The 21,781-nt window shown below is 37.2% G+C and overlaps 2 protein-coding genes and 1 pseudogene across 4 annotated transcripts; 1 reads left to right on the forward strand and 2 right to left on the reverse strand.

Annotated features, from left to right (window-relative positions):
• Window positions 1–262: 262 nt before the first annotated feature.
• On the reverse strand, window positions 263–5,355 carry LOC306888680 (annotated as a pseudogene). The gene is made up of 6 exons: window positions 5,331–5,355; window positions 2,254–2,419; window positions 1,295–1,434; window positions 728–1,099; window positions 515–596; window positions 263–438 (listed from the first exon to the last, which is right to left on the reverse strand). The product of its transcript is annotated as an uncharacterized misc_RNA (transcript).
• Window positions 5,356–5,812: 457 nt separating this feature from the next.
• On the forward strand, window positions 5,813–10,209 carry LOC306888681 (uncharacterized protein; the record flags this gene model as incomplete). Its single annotated transcript, XM_079447103.1, has 8 exons — window positions 5,813–6,085; window positions 6,881–7,021; window positions 7,611–7,811; window positions 7,912–8,099; window positions 8,270–8,483; window positions 9,251–9,349; window positions 9,457–9,524; window positions 9,601–10,209. 8 exons carry the CDS (start codon window positions 5,813–5,815, stop codon window positions 9,752–9,754), a joined length of 1,338 nt encoding a protein of 445 aa, XP_079303229.1. The 3' UTR covers window positions 9,755–10,209.
• An 837-nt stretch (window positions 10,210–11,046) lies between these two features.
• LOC306888066 (eukaryotic translation initiation factor 4 gamma 2-like) lies at window positions 11,047–20,431 on the reverse strand. 2 transcript variants are annotated; one of them, XM_079446189.1, is made up of 22 exons: window positions 20,145–20,315; window positions 19,368–19,476; window positions 18,990–19,084; window positions 18,634–18,699; window positions 18,434–18,559; window positions 18,099–18,201; window positions 17,078–17,209; window positions 15,961–16,027; window positions 15,718–15,869; window positions 15,499–15,609; window positions 14,302–14,484; window positions 14,015–14,153; window positions 13,770–13,933; window positions 13,549–13,659; window positions 13,110–13,238; window positions 12,900–13,004; window positions 12,584–12,799; window positions 12,227–12,485; window positions 11,914–12,118; window positions 11,610–11,818; window positions 11,363–11,484; window positions 11,047–11,270 (listed from the first exon to the last, which is right to left on the reverse strand). In XM_079446189.1, the coding sequence occupies exons 3-22, from the start codon at window positions 18,998–19,000 to the stop codon at window positions 11,205–11,207; spliced, it is 2,676 nt and encodes an 891-aa protein (XP_079302315.1). In that variant the 5' UTR covers window positions 19,001–19,084; window positions 19,368–19,476; window positions 20,145–20,315; the 3' UTR covers window positions 11,047–11,204. The 2 variants fall into 2 exon arrangements, with proteins under 2 accessions (XP_079302315.1, XP_079302316.1); XM_079446190.1 differs by lacking the exon at window positions 18,990–19,084 and having other exon boundaries at window positions 20,145–20,431.
• Between the last annotated feature and the right edge of the window lie 1,350 nt (window positions 20,432–21,781).

Raw genomic sequence — 21,781 nt, forward strand, 5'->3', positions numbered from 1 at the left:
AGTACAAATTATTATCATTTAGCCTTATCATACAGCACTATTAAGAACAGACTAGCATTTACATCCGTTACTGATATTTGAAAGTAAAATAATTAGAAAATTAAATGAGCAGCAAACTAAGAACAAAGTTGACTAACATTTGAACACTTTTTCCATAAAACACACACACACACAAATGTTCTTCCAACTTTCTTTCCTCTGCTTTTTAAAATTTAAATTTTTTTTTTTTTTTTTTTAAGTGTTTTTACAAAAATGCAGTTTTTTAGGGTGAGTCCGGGTCTTGTTCCGTTTGAAGGAGGACGTTGCATTTCATATAATTGTTTTCTTTGCTGGTCTGTTCTGGCATACAATGACTCACTTATTCGTTTCCACATCTCGGTTTCAATAATCTCTTGTGGCCTCATTCTGATCCAGGATGGAAACCGTTGTCTTCTTTTACTAAAGCAAAGCAGCACATCAGTGAAGAGTATGCATGTAACAAGTGTTTTCTCACGACAGTGGATTAAACACTTACATTTTGAGATACCAAGCTGCACCTGCCGCTGCCAGCAAGAACAGTAGCACGATGGAAATGACAACAAATGTTTTGGGACCTGCTAAAATATAAAGACAAAAGGGTGTGATAAAATTAATGTGCAAAGTTATTCAGTTATTAAGGAGGTGATCTAAGTTTCAAAACCCAACCTCTATGATCTGCTAGGTGTTGTCTGGGACAATGCAGGCTGGCCTGTAGGAGTTGAACTATGCTGAAGAAGAAAATCAGTGGATGAATGAGAGGAAGACGAGGGGGATGAGGTTGAGAATTCGAGTGAAGTTCTGGGAGATGAAGTAGACAGAGGGCTTGTTGTTGCCTGGGAACTGTCACTGATGTTAGAAAGACTAAGTGTTATAAATGTTGTGGAGGAAGTGTTGAAAGCAGAGGAAATGGATGGGGTGGATGTAAAGGGAAGAAGGGATCTTGATGTGTAAGCAGGAGTAGAGGTTGACTTAATGGATGATAGATGGGTTGTTTTAGTGGAATAATGGTTGTTTGATGGTGTTCTTCCTCCTGTTGTAGATTGAGGCCTGCTTGATGTTGTTTCAAATGATCCATCAGGACCTGAGGTGCATTGTGAGAGACATTTTACTGACAATCTTAGTAGATTTATTTACTGATTTTACAATTATATGTTCATAACAAAATCCAGACATAAGCATATTGAAGATTTTTTATATCACATTTTAAACACCATTATTCCCGATTGCAGGACACTGATTATTATGAAGTATTTTCAGAAACATATTATGCATATACCTGCTGGCTTAAAACAGTAAACGTCAAACACTTTGCTCAAATCAGCTCTCCAAACAGAAACGCCTAACTTGTTTTTACCACATTCTTCACGCTTCTCGATTCGAGGAATAACTGCGATTTTCTCCTCAACCCAACCAAACCTGTGTGAAAACATGATATTGCACTCTTAGAAGAAACAGAATCTGTAGAGTTCAAAAATAACTTCTAACCATCTCACACACACACACACACACATTTCTACTCGGATAATGACAATATGTAACCCTGGACCACAAAACCAGTCTTAAGTGTAAATTTTTCAAAATTGGGATTTATACATAATCTGAAAGCTGAATAAATAAACTTTCGATTGATGTATGGTTTGTTAGGATCGGCCTATATTTGCCTGGGATACAACTATTTGAAAATCTGGAATCTGAGGGTGCAAAAAAAATCTAAATATTGAGAAAATCGCCTTGTCCAAATGAAGTTCTTAGCGATGCAAATTACTAATCAAAAATGAAGTTTTGTTATATTTATGGTAATAAATTTACAAAATATCTTCATGGAACATGATCTTTACTTAATATCCTAATGATTTTTGGCATAAAAGAAAAATCGATAATTTTGACCCATACAATGTATTTTTGGCTATTGCTGCAAATATACCCCAGCGACAAGACTGTTTTTGTGGTACAGGGTCACATATATCCACAAAATTCATTATACATTTGGGTATTGAATGTATTTGTAGGTCTTTGTGTTGGACATTCATAAAGAATGCTCATATTATATTTAATTTAAATGAGTCTGGTATTATACTTTGAAATTATGTATATAAGGCATCCAGGTTTTTAAATGTTATTTAAAAACAAGAATCATATTTCCTAAAAGAGCAGATCAAAGCCATATATCTACAATCATATTTTAAATTTGACTATAATGTCTGCTTAATTGTCTCTCATTAAATAGTGTTTTACCTGCACGTCTGTAAGCCATTTTTGTTTGCTCTTTCCACTTCAGCCTTTTTAGCAATTCTCATTTTAATAGCCTCACATGCTTCTTTGGCTGTGGTAGCATTAAAACTGTACACATTGTTCTTGGTTTGGACAAACAATACTCCAGAAATTCCATCATTTGTAGGGACTAAAAGCAACCAACAAAAGATGGTTTTAATAAAGTGCAAAAGTATAGATTCACAAACTATTTTAAAAAATTGCATTTAAATCAACAGAACTAGAAAGAGATAAACCTACCTCGGATTAGACTCACATCTACACAGAGTGTGCTTGTAAATAAGAAGAGCGGTAGACATAATTGTAACCAGACTCTAGCCATGACTGCAGAACATGCCACCAAAACTGTCCATAAGTTTGAATACAATCATTCTGACGATGCTACAGAAAGAGACCTATGAAAATAGAAAACAGGAGGTTGAGGATGATCTGTAAGATGACCTTCCCAATGGGGGCATTTAAAGCTAGGGCAGAGGACAACAAAAAAACTTTCACTTCCTGTGGTCGTGCACCAGTTAGGTCAAATATCTTTAAACTCATTTGATATATCATGCACATATAGACATTCTGGACAACTGGACAAGTTGGAAAAATATCTGACTTCAGTTCCATATCGGAGTCACATCTGACTCAGTTAAGTACATAAATCTCTCTCTCTCGCTCTCTAAAATTTAGAGTTGTTATACTAGACAGAAATTCATTGTAAATGTTGACTTTAAACATTGTTGATGTCCTTTGATGATTTGTTATCCAACTGAGAAAATATTTCCTCTCAATGTGTCCTTGGACAAGTGAAAATTTTATAAGCCTAATGTGTAGCATCTGTGACGTTAGTAGAAGACAGCTGAATTAGGCCTGCTTCCTTCTGCAGATCATTCTTTCCAGGGTTGTCTGTGATTCTGAAGGCTAAATAAACAGAAAGGCTCATTATTACCATGTCACTTTCAAAGCAACCAGCCAAGTTGCATGCTATTGCGAGAAGCTCTGGGACCGAGAACAGTGAATTACAGGCTACGTTAGTGCATAGTGATGACTTGTCAGGCATGCAGGCAAACATAGAGAGCATCTCCTCTAAATGAACCCACAGGGAGGTGTAGAAAATTACAGGAAGTTATTCAAAGCATCCTGTACCATTTTTGCAGATTCAAATAATTATCTAATCTCAGAATTCCAGACATAGAACAAAAACACATCTTTCCCTGACTTTTTTATTTATTTATAGAGCTCAGGAAATAACAAAACCATGACAAAAGTTTTTGACTGGGATTTTCAGTATTATTCTTTTGACATTTGAATAATTTTGTGTACTCATATTACTAAACTAGTTGAAATCACAAAAATGCAGTTTATAGTTATAACAAAATCAAAAACAGAGCTATCTGGGCCAGTGGAAATTGTTCTATTTGTGCTGCTTCACTCTGCTTGAATAATACATTTACAATGAAGGGTTTTGAGTTTCCTTCTTCTGTAAAGTAAAGGGAATCAATCTTGTATACAATACTTGTAACGGATCTGGTGATATAGACAATTACTATAGTAGGGATATAATACAGAACCATTCTGAATAATAATTTAATTATGCTATTTACCTGTTTTAATGTGTTATTCACTTGTGAAATTGTGACAATGAGTGATCACAAAATAAATAACTGATATGAAATATTGATTTGAGTTTAATCTATTATTTTTTATTATCTTAAACTTACCCTTAGAAAAAAGTCCATTAGGAACCGTTCACACAGGACACATTTTGTGTTTAAAAACGTGAGATGCAGGCCAGTCCGTTTTTCAAAATAGTTAGGCGTAACAGTCAAACATGTCCCTCTAGTCTAGTGCATGTTTACATAGAGAACCAGCACAGAGGAAAGCAAAATCGCATTCTGTGTGAATGGCCCCTTAAGGGTTCAGTGCATGTTTACATAAAAAAACTAAGGAAAAGCAACACAGTTGAAAGCAAAAGCATGTTCTGTTTGAACAGCCCCTTGAAATGTACAAAGCAACCTGCTAAGCAACAGATGAAAACTGCAATGATATTACAGCTAGTGCTATTCTCTCTATAGCCTACTCTGTAAGTTGCTTAGGGGCCCTGAACCACCAGGGGACCCCTTGCTCTCAAAGATGATTTAATGATAGGGTGGGGCGTTTAATATAATTTTGTTTCGTTTTCGATTTTGGCTTCCAACTATTATGAAAATGTAATGTTGCATTCTGTTCTTTCAAAGTGCCCTTCCTATATAACATCTCCTACTGAAAAGAGATGCTGTTCCCCAGAAAGCTTTCTGTGCCCGTGATCCAGTGTAACTGTCATAGGCCAGTAAGAGTTGTGCGTGTAAACCTCACTCCACTGGGGCCTGTACCATGATGGTAGATGAACAAATTCAGAGTTATAGGATAAGTTTTGAGTTGACAAAACCAAATCACTCCAATCTGGCTTTGTTGGTACCGTGAAGCTGATCATCAGGCTTGATCCTGAGCTAATGGAGGGCGTGCACATGAATGTGTGACATCAGCGGCGAACAGCCAATCACAACACAGAGCAAGTGTGATTCACTTCTCGCAAGAGAGCCAGCGAGATTCAAAACTCTTATGTTTAAGGTTAAGAGATTAAAGAATATGAGGAGCAGGGCGAGTAGGACTGGTGACACCAAGATGGAGTGAAATATATGGACAATTTTGGGCCTCTGGTTTGCACTTAATGGACAAATACACACAAAAATCAAAAGTCAGTCAGTTACCATGTTTAAAGTAAACAAACAGTTGGTAAAGTAATCGAGTTCTTGTCAGTATATTAGAACTGTGCATTTGGTCTTAAAGTGACAGCAGCCTAATAAACCTGCAACTGTCTCTGTCATTAATCCAACAACAAAAGAAAATGAGAGAATCATTCACTGCTCTTCACTGAATAACTTTAATAAGAATCAACATGACAGGGGGCCCCTGACAGTTTTGATTAGGGCCCCAAGAAGTCTAAAAGACCAGCACTGGATTGCAGTAATAATAATATTGAAATCTTCTGAGGTAATTTTTACTATAATCCATACCTGAGATGTAAGATGTGTTCAACATTTTTGCCTGATGGATGATAAAATGGGGGAATTTCCAAGAGACTGATATAGAGTCATAATGATAAGAATATCACAGACACTTTTGAGGAACCACCCTTAACACCATAGCATCTTGCTAGCAGGTATACACCAGTCACATTTTCTACAGAAATTCTTCAGTTCTGGCATTATTAATATGGTGTTAACCCTAACCAGCTCATTTCAGGATGTTGAGAAGCACTATGGTGCAATTAGTCAAGGATGAGATGAGCTGTGTTTGATCCCTTGTGGTAGCATAGAGTTTCTGCTCCCTGTGAGTTGGTATAACATTTCCTCATAAATTATTGAACTAGGCTGCATGCTGGTGAGTCTCCTTAGTTCCCATTGCATTTACGTCTACAGGGACTTTAGGTCAGCAGGAGGAAAACACATTTCTCAAAATGTAAAGTTTGCATCTGGTTTCAGCGTCCGTGTGAGCGATGAACCTAAGGACCAGCTCTCATGGAGAGCTCCAGGCTTTGACTTCACTGAAGACCCCTGCTTCAGACAGCGGTACTTTTAAGTTTCTTTCTCACAGCAGCAACAACATGAGTGGCCGATTCGAAAGCATTGAGGAGATTAAAGGAGTTTCGAAACCCACACACCCTCCTCGAAGACCTATACGTGCAGTCCGACCCGTGAGTGCTCTGAGTGCCAGCGGCTCCTTCCTGCAGATCAATTACCTGCAGGGAGAACTAGTGAGGAAGAGGAAGGTAGGTGCTGACATGATGAAGGCAACATCCTGTGGGCACATTCAGAACAAAGGGTGTATTTTACTAGATCACACACATTAATTTAATAGAATTCTGTATTTGTATTTGAGGTCTTTCTCAAATATTCTGACTTGGGCCTCATGTGAATGGCATAAAATTAAAAAAAAGTCATTTTCAGTGCTAGTAAAATAATAATAATAATAAATAAAACTAATACTTTTCCATATATCTTGTCTTTTAGATTTTCTTCTTTTTAGAATAGAGTTAACCAAAAAATAACATTCTGTCATCCTTTTAGAGTCATTATAGTTACTTAAAACTGAAAAAACCCCCTGAAATTAAGTGCAACCATTAAAAAAAGTTTACTTGAAATGAAATAAATGTTAACTGAATTTTTTTCCCCAGTTGTTCAGTTTATATATAGCTATATATGAACATGTGTATGTATACAAAAACTACTAAATATATAAAAAAAACCTACAAAAATTACTAAAACTTTAACTAAAATTAAAATTGAAAATGGGAAAATATACAAATATAAAACTGATTCAAAATATTAATATGAACTAAAAAAAATTATAATAGTAACTCAATTATACTAAAATCACAAAATAAAATATCAATCTAGATAGATAGATAAATAGATGGAAATATAGATAGAATTAAAAACATTATAAACTATAAGTATAAATTATAGAATTTTAAAGAAGAAGCTGGGAAAGCTGCAACATTCTTTATTTTGTGTCTTATTGGATGCATACAGTCCATCATTTCCACTCTATCTGTGTTGCTCAGGAATGTGAAGACCTAAAAAAGGAGAACAAGTATCTGTCTAATGAAATTCACATGGAAAGGATCATGATGAGGACTGAGAGTGAGCTCACCATGAGAAACATACGCAATCTCAACCAGGAACTCCAGGCGCAATTAAAAGAGGTGTGCGCATTACACATCTGGAATCATAGTCAATGTAGAAGAGCAGAACTGCTGCTGCTAGTCGACATTGAAAACTAGTCAACTAGACAAAATTTCAGCTTGGCGTGGGAGCTTTTTACCTGTTTAAAAGAGTTTCTTCAGAAAGGTTTTGTTAACATTTTTAATGTTATCGTGGTACAATGCCTAATAAAATAGTGTTTATCAGCTCAGTGCTGTTTTGTTCACAGTGGTAACCCTTGAAACCGGTGTTTCTGCTTGTCCAAAAGCACCACCTAATGTCTGATAGTGAATTTGCATTTTCATTCATCACGTCTGCTGCTTTTGTTGCCGTGTTGTACATTTTAACGGTTTGATGGAAAATAAAACAACTCCAATAATAATGTATCTGGAATAATTTAAGGGTTGTTCAAAAATAAAGTATTTAAAAGTGGATTGCATATTACACACAATGTTTTTGACTATCTTCTGAGGCTCTTTTAGATGAGTCGACTAGTTGGTTATGTCCATTTAAACGATTTTGAAATTAGTCGTAGCAGAGCACACCCTAATTAAAGCCGTGTTTGACTCTTCTTTCTTTGGCAATAATTAGCTGAAACAGAAGCTGCATCTCAGCCAGCAGAGGGCGACACTGTGCTCCAGGGCAGCTGAGGATGCTGATAGAGGACGAGCAGAGGCGGACAAGAGCAGGGCACTGGCGGAGGCTAGGTCAATAGACAGCAGGCAAGAAAAAGATTTTGCAGTAGCTGACAAAACACGGCTCAGTGAAGAACTACATCTGCTGAAAAAAGAGGTACAGATACAACATCAAACACATAAATGCAAAATAATGCAAATGCAAAATAATTCTATATATGGCTCCACTGAATTCATTTGCATGCTCTCATCCATAGCACAATGATGTCCAGCTACTTTTAGCACAAGCTGAGAAGAATTACTTTGAGACCAAGCTAAAACTAGACAGGGTGTCAGGAGAAAAGCAGGCTCTCCATGAGGAGAACAGAATACTGGAGGATGAGAGGAACACGTTACGACACAAACTGAAGGAGCTGACTGAGGAGAATGTGAAGATAATGGAAAAGTAAGCTCGAAAGCCTTCAGTAATGCCATTAATCTTTGGTAATACAAGCATTGTGAAATGTGAATGGATCCTGACGTGGCAGCTTTCATGCCATTATATTGCAATAAAAGCTAAATAGGAATAGTCTGGTTCATGATGCTGTCTATCACTGTCATCCTCTCTCTCTGTAGGGAGGTGAACTCCAGACGCAGAGCTCTGGTTGCTGAAGAGCAGAGAGAAAGGGCCAATAAAGCCCAGCAGGAAGCGGAGCAGGAAAGACATTTAGCTGAGCGGGAGAGGGAAGATCGCACCAGGGTGTGTCTCACCTGGAGAGAGAAACACCAGGTTCTGGCAGAAGTCATCAGAGCCCAGGAAGAACTTAAGTCTCTGAGACAGACCAAAGCAGTATGTCCACCATTCCTTTTGTATCTTGAATGTAGAAAAATAATTTTGCTCTCACTTATTGACATTTTCTCTTAACAAATCAACAAATATCCAGAACAATGTAATATAACAACACTATTGTTTTTTTTTTTTTAAATTAAAGTTAGATTTTGAGTTGGCAAGGATGCATACAATTGATCAAAAGTGACAGTAAAGACATTTACAAAATATTTCTACATCAAAAAATTGTTCTTTTTAACTTCCTGTTTATCAAAGAATTCTGAAAAAAAGGTATTACAGTTTCCACTCAAATTTTAAGCAGCACAACTGTTTCTTTCTGATGGATCATGTGACACTGAAAAGTAATGACTGCTTAAAATTCAGCTTTGCCATCACATGAATAAATTATATTTTAAAATAGACTAAAATACAAAATATGTTTTACATTGGAATAATATTTCACAATATAAAGTTTTTACTGTATTTTTAATGTGTAAGAGGTTTTTTTCTTCTTAAAAACATCTTACCGATCCAAAATTCTGAGCAAATTTTGAACAGTCGTGTATGCATGGAAATAAAAACTTTTTATTTAAATTTAATATTCATGGGCATGACATTAAATAATAATAACAATGATAATGATAGAATAAATACCCTAAAGAACTAACCCTAAAAAAAAATGTATTTTCAAAATGGAACTATGACCTTGTGAAATGATAGTTTAAAATTTATATATTTTTTTTTTCTGAATTGATGGCACAATAACATATGCTTGCATCTCACTTCAGTGTCAAGCTAATATTAAGAGCTACTTCCTGTGTATGACTGAAAGTGACCAGAGGGTTAAGATCCTGAAAAATCAAGATGGCACACCAAGGAACTTCACGGTAAAGTTTCTTGTCTGTAATTCCAATACATTATTAACAAAAAAAAAACAAGTGTAAACATCTGTTTTGTTACTATATAATAGCAGTTAATAATATGCACATGACAGGAAGGAGACCCTGTGTATATCTCCACGCCTGACCTCAACAGTGAGGAATCAGAGAGAAGTTCAGGAAGGTATGTGTTATTTTTCAAAGGCCAATCTTTGATTAGTAAATGTATTGACTGTTCATTTGTCTTATCTGCTAAGCAGGACGATGTTTAGGGTGGCTGCACCTCGAGTTGGACGGGACACCGGCCCAGCCCACTTCAGCGAGCTGTCACCAATGGCAGACACCCATGAATCGGGATTTTCAAGGAGAAACAGGAAAGTGGAATATTTCTGGATTCCCACTGACGAGGAATAAATGTAAATGTCTAGTTTTACATATGTCTAAACAAAATATTAGTTATAAACATGTTGCAAAATCTCCTATTTAATTTGCCTAAATTTAATTTTGTAAATGTTTTCACCTACAAATATACGTTAAACTGTACTGTATCCATGTGAAAAAAAACATCTGGTAAAATTGTTCTACCTTCAATAGAAGAGATTTCGCTCAATGAAAGGTTACATTCTCAAGAGAATTTCTTACAAAAAAAAAAAAATCTCAAACACTTCAAGTTTTCTGATCAAGTTTGTCCTTTATTGTGAATTCAGCAATAGTGGTGATGAATACAGCACTAAAGAGCCTTACAATGGCATGATCGTAAGCATTTCCTTTCTGACAACTGGATTGCAGTTAACATGTTGGCAAATGCAAGTGTACAAGATTAACTTTGTCAAACAGTTAAAACACCTGTCAATAAAAGGTTGTCTGCGAACCCCTTACTGACAAGGGCAAAAGCCTTTCACCTCAGTTTTTTTCTGGATTTTTCCCATTTTCTTTTACATTTAATGACCCATTAAAAAGGCAGGTTAAAACAATCCCATCACTTCGATGTTTAAGATTGGAATAATTTGCAGCAGATCAGTGGGACCTGAAGGGCAACATTACTACTGCCATTAAACAAAGAATACATTTTAGTTATCTTGTCAGAACACACTGTAGACAACATTAATGAAGTAAGGCTGGGGCAGCAGAGGCATTAAGTTGACACTAGTAGCTTGATTTCTGCATCTTCAATGGAAAGCACTTAAACTACTGCAAGCTGAGATATTAGGTAGTGTGTTGTGCAAAATCAAACTACGCAGATGTTCTGGATCTTTTCAAGACTAAAATTTTAGACACCAGCAGCCAGCACTAAATAATGCTTATTCAGTTGGAGGTAGAAATGGAAACCGCTAATATGTTACAGTGATTACAGTTTTACGGATGTTTAAATCATGCACGAGGGGTGAAGAATATTGCAACCGACCCAGAATAACACTAATAAAAGCGTCTACAGCGTAACCTACAAAAGGCCATTCAACCAGGATCTCATGATTCATTTTAATCAATCCCCAAGACAGACCGTAAACAAATCATTGTTCTATATAACAGTTTCACTTCTGCGGAGACGCTGAAAGGTTTTCTGTCCCGTGTCTTGTGAAACAAAAACGTAAGGAAGATTTGGCTACCACTTTTTCTACTGAAAAAGCATAGTGGTTCTGAAACTAAAGCAGATAACAAGCCTGACATTGGTTATGATGAGAGAAAACACTTTAGAGACGTTATGATAATGGTATTACTACATCTTTCGTTTAATTCATGAGCCTAGCAGCAGTGTACTGTAATTGGCTGAGTGTGAGCTACTGCAAAGAGTGCAGGAACCAAAGAGAAGACAGCAAGTCATGTAGCAGGAAATTAATGTGTACTAGAAGACTAGTCTGGTTCCTCAGTCAGCTTCCTCCTCAGACTCCTCTTCCTCCGCCGTCTCAAGCCAAGTCAGCCACTGGTTCACCTGAAAATAAAGATTGAAGCCCAGTAAATCTACATACTTGCACTCAAAATGGTAAAGACCTTTCCATTTGAGAACATTTTGGTTAAACTTACCTGGAATAAAGCTTTTCCTTTTCCAGGAAATTCTTGGGAAATGTCTTCTTTCCATGCAAGGAAACCTTCCTCCTCAACGATCTCCATGTCATAAAAGTTGACAAAGTAGCGAAGCAACATACCTAAAAAAAATAAATTAAAAAAAACCCAGAACCTCAAGTTAAAAAAAATAAATAAAAAAAGTCATGGTTCAATTGATTCAGAAAATCTCAGGCACAGCAGGATACAGAGAGTGTAGTTCCTGTACCTTTTGGGAAAGCGTTGGCATTGCAGTGCACCTGCAGGGCATACAGGGCGCTGACCTGCAGATCAGCGTGATCATGGAGGAACTTCTGCATGACTGGCTTGAAGGAGAGTAGCAGTTGCTTCTCCTGGTCCAGCTGCTCTTTAGAAGGGGAGGCTAGTTGCTCATCACCTTCGTTCACGCCAAGCTCAGCAAAGATATACTGCAAGAAGCTGTTAAATGGAAAAACAATAATGACATCAATTATATCAATCTCAGTCTCACATATCTCCATTTATGAATGTAATGCATATTCAATGGGCTGTACCTGGTCATAAGTATGTTGACGAAGCCCTTGTCGGTGTGGAGTTTGGGAGAAATGTTGTCTTTGATCCACTTGTAGATGGTCTGAGGGGAGGGGTCTGCCTTGATCTGCTTCAGCAGTTCCTTCTCCAGTTTCAGCAAGGGGAAAAGGAAACTTAAACCTTTCCCCTCAAGAACCTCCAGCATGCGGTCCTTATTCTGGTCAATTTCTGAGAAACAAAAATCTTTAGTTAAATACAGCACATGATTAAAATCAGTCCTATTTAACAGAAAAATATCAATATTGAAAAAGAATTGTGTGTAGGAAGGAGACATACCAGGAAGCATCTTCTGCATGTTGACCTTGCTCTGCTGGAAGAGATCTGTGAGCCACTCACGGTCCTTGAGCTTGGAAGCTTGCTGCAGGCATAGCAAGAATAGAGGAAAGTGGTTGCCATTCTCCAGTGGATGAGCCAGTTCTGCCACACTGACCAACTCCGCAATGAGGGCCCGTCCTGCAAACTGCGCTAGGCATGACTTCACCAGAGGAATGTCCACCTCAATCTTAGGGCACTGATCTAAGATATTCAGCAGAGCCTGGTAACAAAAATCATAATTATGGAAATTAGACAATGAAAAACTAAATACAAATATTTTGACTGCTTAAGGGGGAAAAAAAAAGCAAGGTAACTTACCTGCATGAAGTTTTCCCCTGTGATGAAGCCCTCAGTACGCAGTGTATGGATAAGAGTGCTAGCCTGTTCCCGGTCTTCGTCAGTCCTCTCCAGAGAACACAAGATGATCTTACTCAACATCTCTGGCAGAAAGTGTTTGGGAGCTTTCATCTCTTTCACACCACTGACAGCATCCTCAATGTTCTTACTGTTCAGATATTCAGTCACAATGTTCTCCTGTTGTAAACAAAATCAGGAAACCATTAAGAAAGTCTCTAACAACCGGTGATGAAAATGTTTTGAAAACAAAAGGGTAGTGCAACAAAAAGATACGCACAGTCATTTTCAGAAGTTCCTCCTTAGCAGGTGCTGGTTTCTTAGTAGTCTTCTGAGGTTTCTCCTGGATCAGGGGTGGGTTGGTTTTCAGACCAAGTTGTGGAGGCTAAAAAAAAAAAGCCACATGAAGTCATTCCATGAAATCTAAATGAATTGATATGCAATAGTAACCCCAACTAAAGAGTTCAGCAAAGTTGAGCGAATTTTCTACCTGTCCAAGTGGTGGAGTCTGTGTCCGTGGAGGCTGAGCACTGGGAGGAATCATGGTGGGAATCTGGGGCTGCAGTTTTGGCACTTGGTTTTTATTCACGAGGAACGACTGAGCAGGTCTAAGGCTGATCTGTAAGCATGGATCATGGGAAAACATACAGAACATGGTTAGGCTAGTTACAAAGATTTAAATGCTTGATACTATTTTGACAATTCACACCCTCATATCTCATAATCGCAGTCAGCGGACTGGCTGGCAGTTTAAGAGTGAGGGACAGAAGAGAAGCATAAGGAGGAGATAAAAAGAACTGGAAGAAACAAAGAACAGACAAAGTATGAAAACTGCCATCCAGTGGAGTCCCTCAGAATAACGCGTCTTTTTATAATCACAGGGTGGAAGATGTTTTGGTTTTACTCAGCACTTAGTGTCTCTGGTTTACCTCGTCTGTATTGAGCTGCCCCTTCTTGAAGCGCGGAGGCATGTCCTTAGATTGAGCTTGCTGCTGGTTTGAATAGTTCTGGTTTTGGTTGTGAAAATGCTGATTCTGTCCCTAGGGATATATAGTTGTTTAGTAATCTCATAATAATGATAATTTTATTTTTAAAATAAATTTTTATTTTTAATTATTGCTGTAAGAGCTGCAAAAACATTTATGCTTACCTGGTTAGACTTGATGAAAGGCTTCATACCCAAGTCAAACTGTGACTGTGGTTGGGAAGCCATGTGTCCACTGTGGCCATTGAAAAGAGTATTTGTACGATGACGTCCTAGGGTGGGGGAAAATCGGTCCTGGATCACACCTGGACCAGTCCCTATGCCACTACCTGCAAAAATAAATATGGTGAGGATGAAGTCATGGCTCATTTCTCTACAAACAAATTCAATTGACAGGTGATAAGACTCACCTGGCATCTGACCAAACATATCGGCCAATCCCCCGAGAGTTTCTCTATCCAGTTTAATCCTGTTTGGCATGAAAGGGCCTTCTAGGAAGAAGTCCATTCTCATGCCCTGATTCATGGGTGGAATGAAAACACCCAAATCCTTCAAAGAGGGAAAGATAAAGGCATTAAACACTTTAAACACAAACACTTTACATTTTTTTGTAACTCGCATGGCATTACAGTTTTTGTAAAAGTAACAAAAAAAAAAAAAAAAAAAAAAAAAAAAAGATAAGCCCGTGCTGACTCACCTTCACTGCATCTTGACGAATCTGGTTAATCGTCTTTGGTCCGTTATCGATGAAAGCTTTGCGAGGAACCCAATTGTTCTCTCTCAGCTCCAAGGTGTCCTGCAGTAGGAAACGAATCCTTGCAGACAAATCCTTGTTGTTCATTAAGGATTGCATACGGCCAAAGTACTGATCCATTAAAGACTGTGGGAAAGGCAACAATGGATGAGAGATCATGCCCACAAATTACATTTACGTAACTTAATGGCTGTATCATCCTCTTAAAACTGCTCCGCAAGAAAAATTCTCTCATCTCAGTCTAAGATCTGTTTTGTTCATGAAAACAAGACATAAGGCACTTTGGGTACTTTCCAAAAAGTCACCATGACATTATTCAAATCAGTCATGTCTGGTTCATTCAAATACACAGCCAATTTCCGGCAAATTGACCAATTTTAGACAAGGTGAAATAAAGTACATCATTCAAGGATCAATTTTGAATTGGTGTTTAAAGTCCGTGTAAAGAGAATTCTGAGAATTGTTTCTAAACATTACAAATGTTAGAAATGTATTGCTGAAACACATTACAAAGACTATGTAGTACTGAATTGTGGAGTTAAACCGTTAAACAGTTTTTCACCAAGTGTGTTAGTTTTTTTTTAGCGCCCCTTACACTATAATAACTACGTTGAGAGGTCAAGTTCTTAGTTTGTCTTTTTTAATATCTGTGATGTTAGATATACAGATTCTAGGCAGGGACGGTTCTAGGGTGAATGGATACCCGGGTCTTAGCCCGTCTACAATTACATAAACTTGCACGCTCAAACATATACGGCTGTATAAATCCAATTAAGCTACTAAAGGTAGTATCAGTAGCATCCATTCAGGTTGTAGCGGTATTTGACAGTTGAGAGAGACGGCCGCTTTCCCGCGAGTGGGCGTGGTTTCAGCGCTGACAGCGAACACGCACCCAGCATTTGAGAGCAGAGAGTCCTGCTTATTTTTCAAAGATTTTGATAACTTATTTTAGTTACTTGGCGCTTTTTTTAAACATTCAAATTTGGCTGGGTGGTTAATACCACATTTTTCTGTTGTGTGACAAACTCAGAACACATTTTAATATCACTTTACACGGACTTTAAATATTTATCAATCAATCCTCTTTTGCACTGCTGAATAACAATAGTGACCCTTAATGGTTATGGGTTTAGGTGGTACCTTGGCTTTTTCATGGTCGAGTCTGGGCCCCACAGTCCTCATTATCTGACAGAGACACTCCAGATCCTCTCGAATGTCCTTGAGCTGGACCCTCTTCTTTTTCTCCAAAAGCTACAAATAGTGTAGAGAGTGTGAGTCATCAAAATCACTGAGCCACCACTAACCAAAGCATATAATGGAGTGGAACTAAAAGACTGATATGTTGAGTGGGATACACACTGTTTTGATGCACTTATGAAGGATAGATTCATGGATGAGGTCAAGTTTGCCGAGTTCGCCGATGAATTTGATATTGCCAAGCATCTTGATCTTGGCAATGGAACGCTGCTCCTCCTCCTCAGAGGTGAGAGGGTTGTCTTGTTTGTCGTAGACTAAATGAAGACAGAGTTGAATGTTAAAAACCTGCAACAGCATAATGTCTTGCAATAAACACCTAGGATGTTGGGGGAGGGAGTGACTCACTGTCAACATTTTTGGTGCGGTTTTCAAATTCATCTTGAAGCTTGGAAATTAGAAGTCTTCTGAAAGTCTGTAGGCAAACACAAAGTATGGTGCTCTATTAGAAAAGTGAAACTACAGGGGCAATTAATTCGTTTACCAATGACTTATTTGGGAATTAATACACATAGCTCTTTCAGATTCAATAACCCTTAAAGGGATCCCCGGGTATTAAGACATGTATAGCTTAATATAACGTAAATTATGTCTCTTATTTAAATATGTAGTAGAAAACCCATGAAAAATGTATTTATAAAAAAAACAAACCAACATCGTTTTTGGACTATGCCCCCCATATGGACTATGCCATTATTTTATGTGCACAGTACATTCTGCGACGATGATGTCAAATGGTTGCACTCAGTGAGCTACTGGCGCATTTTACCGCAACAACTCAGAATACACAACTAAAAACTAAAATACTGACATGATACCATATTGTGTGGTTTTTGGTTGTAATTATCAGTCAAAGGGCAACAAGAAAAGCAATGCAAGACTTCACTGCTTTCCTAGCGATAAGAAGAGGAGAAAAGAATGGGAAGATGCCTGTGGACAAATAAAACTTCCTAAAGTCCCGTATCTTTTTTTCTCTCTCCACTTTAGCCCTGATGCCTTTGAGTCTTTTAGTAGACCACAGCTACTGAAAGAGCTTACAAACGGCTGAGACAAGAAACGCTAGATGCCATCTATTAGGATGTAAATATGCTGACGCTAAACATGACGCGAGGAGTTTCTCAGCGCGGATTTCCCTCAATATCCAGGGCCTTTAGACTCCTTGTGGGGTCTAAAGGACCCCACAAGTGCCACCTGTTGCTAAAAATAGCAACAGGTAGCACTAGTAGCTCACTGACTGCAACCATTTTACGCCATCAGAATAATGGCACCCCCCCATAGTCCAAAATACATAAAAATTTGATTTTTAAAAATAAATCTTTAATGGATTTTCTACTACATATTTCAGTAAGAGACCTCATTTACAATTGATATAACTTATAATAAGCCATGCAAGTCTTAATACCCAGGGATCCCTTTAGTAAATGCGGTTATGCCATTCAATTTATAATGACATTCAGGTACTCACTGTGCTCTGCTTTTGTGATGACTGGATTTCAGGAGTTGGGCCATCAAAGTTTGGAGCATCTTCTGCCAAACGCAGACATAGCTGAGCATAGAGTGAGCTGTATTTGGGCTCTTCTAGGGCTTTGTCTACGATCTATAGGATAGATGACAGAAGATACCATAGTAATTCTGTAATGCATGAAATTGACATCGATATCTATAGATAAGTCATTATCCTAACATGTCTGGTATCACTGACAAAATGGTTCGTGTTTCACACACATGAAATGCACTGTTGTTGCTTTAATGGTCAGCATTATCATTAAAACATTTCAGAGAGCTGTTTTTTTTTTTTTTTAGGAGTGGCAAAGTAATTAAGCTAATGACTAATATTTGAGGGAGGTTTGTAAGATATATTCTAAATACTTATTTTAATATTAAAATTTCCACCACAGGGAAACAATTGATTGCATGAGCAAAACCCATAACCCACACTATCAAGGTTTCAGCCAGTAATAAAAAAATAAAAATAAAATGTATTCAAGAAGGATGCCATAAATTACACCACAAATAAATAATTGCTGTTCTACTGAATTTTACATTAAAAAGAATGCTGAAAAAAAAATTATCATGGTTTACGCTCAAATATTATGCAGGACAACTGTTTTTAACATTAATAAAAAGTACCAAATCAGTGTATTAGAATGATTTCTGAAGGATCATGTAACACTGACGACTGGAGTAACTGCTGCTGAAAATGCAGCTTTGCCATTACAAGAATAAATTAAAAAAAGTTACATTGCAATATTTCACAATATTATTGTTTTTAGTGTATTTTTTTACAATCAAATAAACAATAGCATTAGACACTTTTCAAAAGAATTTAAATCTTAACCCAAACAGTAGTGTATTTTTTTTAATTTATTTACATTTTGGCCATTCTACATAACATGTCTATCAGATTTCTTACATTTTAAATGGTTTAATCAAATTCATTATGAAACTTGGTAAAATTTATATATAAAAAAAAAAAGCCATCTTACCAGCAAGATGATTCCTTTGAGGACAAGTTTAGAGTCTACGCCCACATTGAGTAGCTCAAGGCATAGCTTGTCAAACTTTTCAGGGGTCAGCTTATTAAGTATGCTACAAGAGAGAAGCAAGAGCAAAGAATAAACATCTTGAACCAGTTAAAACAAAGACCACTGTTTACCACGTGTAATTTGTGCTCATCTGAGCTTGAGATCGTCAGCTGACTCAACCACAAAAACATGCTCACAAGGCTCAGGGCACAAAGAACAAAAGAGCTCAAAAACAGAGGCTTCTTTAAACTCCATCTCTGCTGAAGTGAATATTCATTCTCCTTAAGGACACTCACCCTCTCACTTTCCTAAATATTGCATCGTGATGTTCTTTTTCATTGGAGGAGTTGACATCTCGTCTAGTGCTTCGTGAAGGAACCCATCTCTGAACGCTAGGCCCTGGGGTTTTCCCCAGGTACTCGCTGAAAGGAAACAAAGAGATTAGCGTCTCCAAATATTACAAATCTAGACTATTCTTGACTTCAACAAACCATACCTGTTACCGACAGTCTTGGGATAGTGCTGAGGTGCACCCCTACCTCCCCCTCCGCCCGAAGAAGCACTAGAATTATAAACGCAATACTAGATTAGACAACTTCAGAAAACCATTCACACAACAACCACAAGACAATACATAACTGAAGTTGTGGAAGCCATTTTAAAAAGCAAAGCAGCAGAAAATGGAACTGGTGGACCAGTTACACCTTATGACTTTTTATCTTTAATGTGGCAAGTTCCCCAATATCTGAGTGACTCCATTTTAAGACACCCATCAAAAAGAGTTCCCCCATCTCCATCAAATTTCAATCTTCAATTCAAAAATCCTTTTAAAAATTCAGGCAAATGCTTTACCCCTCGGTCATGAGTTAAGTTAAATCAACTGAACTGTCCACTTGCTCAAGGTGACTGGTGTAGCATCAACGCAGATGATCGGGTCTAAAACGCAACTGAACCAGTGTGCAATAGAGAGAAATGTCAGTCAATACACAATGTTTATGGGGCTTCATCTGAAAATAAGCCTATACACACAATCTTGAAGTGAAAAGCTTCAACATTCGGAAATCCCATCTAAATTGGGTGCCTCAAAATGAAGCCTTTTGCCGAACAAACAATGATATAAACATAGGCAATTTGTCATTATATTTTAGGGTACAGCTAAGCTATGTTTCTTCTATTGATGGATAAAAACTGGTAGCCAAGTCCTGGTCAATGTATGGTGTTTGAATTTACCTGAAACGAGAAGCACCCCCTTCTGCAATCACACTCTCCACTTTGGCGGCTTGACAACGAAGAATCTTCAAAAGAATAATAATCAAAGGGAGGGGTGGGGAAATCCGAACTGTATTAGAGAGAAAGAAGAACACAAAGAAAGAGAGTCAAGGAAACAGGAGAAAACACATCTGCCACGCTCAGAAATGGCTACGTATTACACAGACTGGAGGGACAAGTCTGATCAGATTTAACAATTTCCTCTTCCTCTAAAGATGAAAAGGCCTGCATCAGAGATTGAGATTAAATATGATCAAAAATTGTTTATAGCACCAATATATTTGGTCGGAATCAAATTATTTATCCCCTTTCATATCAAAAGAGGCCAAACCTTTAGCTAGCTAACACAGTGACGAGGCTAACAAAGAAAAACGAGCAAACACTGGTTAACGTCTTTCAGTTCATTATTTTGAAACCCTGAACGACGACCAAATCACCTAATAACAATAACAGATATAACTTAGCTCAACATTTCCACAAATATAACAGCTTTTGCGTAATAGCCAGCATGCGTGCGGTGTTTGGTCATGTAACATTTTCCACGCTTCAGGACACAGAGTGAAGCAATAATAGACATATTAATCGATCTAACGACTCACACGTATATCGATATTTTATATAAACAGCAATACAAGCAGAAACCCTCAGGTGTTTGTTCATAACGACGCCATTTTCTGCATCACGCACTCCTAACAGCAGCCATTTTATCTTACGTTAAATACAACACAAAAAACCTACCTTTACTAAGGCAACTTCAGTTTTGATTTTGGTTTTGTTCCTCTAAAAGAGAAAAAAGGATGGATATAAAAATAGATATGTTTTTGAGAGTATTGAGACGGTAACCGGTCAGACACGATAGCAGCTCAGTGTGGTGAGAAATGTTGTGCGCGAGCCTCCTCCTGCCTGACTGCTTGACGTCACACAGGAACTTGATTGGTATTTGTCGGGACTTTTCGTTGGCAGTAATTTTCCATTATTATGAGAAGAACCACATTGACTACAGATATTTTGGAATGATCTCCTACAATTTTGTTTGTTTATTTTTTAAAATTTGTCATTATTATTTTAGAATCATACATTTGATAATAAACAATACGGTTGATCATATACTATCATTTGTGACCCTGGACCACAAAACCAGTCATAAGGGTCATTTTTTTTTAAATTAAGATTTATGCATCATCTGAAAGCTGAATAAGCTTTCCATTGATGCATGGTTTGTTTGGACAGAAAAATGTTTGACCGAGATATTTGAAAATCTGGAATCAAAAATATCAAAATATTGAGAATATCGCCTTTAAAGTTTAAAGTTCTTAGCAATGCATATTAATAATCAAAAATCAAGTTTTTATATATTTACGGTTGGAAATTTACAAAATATCTTAATGGAACATGATCTTTACTTAGGCCTAATATCCTGATGATTTTTGGCATGAAAGAAAAATCAATCATTTTGACCCAAACAATATATTTTTGGCTATTGCTACAAATATACCCTTGCTACTTATGACTGGTTTTGTGCTCCAGGGTCACATTTAGTCTACACATGGACAATGACGCGGCATCCAATGCAACCAGGATGTTAGTGTAGGCCTTTGCTGATATGATTGTATTTCAGAATGTAATGCATTTTGGACTCTGTAAGTCTTTTCTGATTTCCTCTGATGAATTTAGGGTCAATCCACGATAGTTGTTTAGGTTTCTTATGTTGTTACAAATCTTTGGAGCACAAAATGAATGAAAGATAGACAATCAATCAATCAATCAATCCACAGTATATGCAGGCTAGTCCATTCTTCCATATGGCAGTGATTTGCAGCTTCGTGGATTTTAGAGGTCCTGTTCAATTCAATTGTTTGAACTGATATAAATAATATGATAAAAATCGGATAAACCTAATATATGCATGTAGTTTTGCTTAGTTTCATTATAGTGCTGTTGATATTTTGTGAAGTTATTGTCACAGAGCAAAGTGCAATGTTTCCTGAGGCTGCCACAAAAATTATGAAAAGTTCATGTTGAAATCATCTGAGAATCTGCTATTCTGTGAAATATTGTTAAATAAGGAAGTTGTTCTCATTCCTTAGAAACACAGCAGGTTTAAATGAACATAAGTCATTTCAGATTTCCAGTTTCTTTAAGGAAAGCACAGTGAAGGACAGGGTGACTGAAGCATGAGTTAACACATTAGGCTATCTTCACTTCCCACTATTCAGAAACAATTACAACATATTGCATTATTGGAATTAACAGGGCAGTTTTTATTTTTTATTTTTATTTTTTATTGCTAACCATAAGTGGTTTTTAAGTTACATGATAACTTTTCTCTAAGAAAGACAGGAAAAGCATTGCAGAATAAACTTCTCCAGTGGTAA

The sequence above is a fragment of the Barbus barbus genome, assembly GCF_936440315.1.
Source record: "Barbus barbus genome assembly, chromosome: 22".
In the NCBI taxonomy this organism is placed as follows: Eukaryota; Metazoa; Chordata; class Actinopteri; order Cypriniformes; family Cyprinidae; genus Barbus; species Barbus barbus.

Excerpts from the sequence above, each read along its gene's own strand:
- LOC306888066 (XM_079446189.1), bottom strand. Across the intron at positions 14,154-14,301 it reads TTCGTCAAGATGCAGTGAAG|GATTTGGGTGTTTTCATTCC; the intron begins GTGAGTCAGCAC and ends CCCTCTTTGAAG. Across the intron at positions 13,660-13,769 it reads CTTTCATCAAGTCTAACCAG|GGACAGAATCAGCATTTTCA; the intron begins GTAAGCATAAAT and ends ATATATCCCTAG.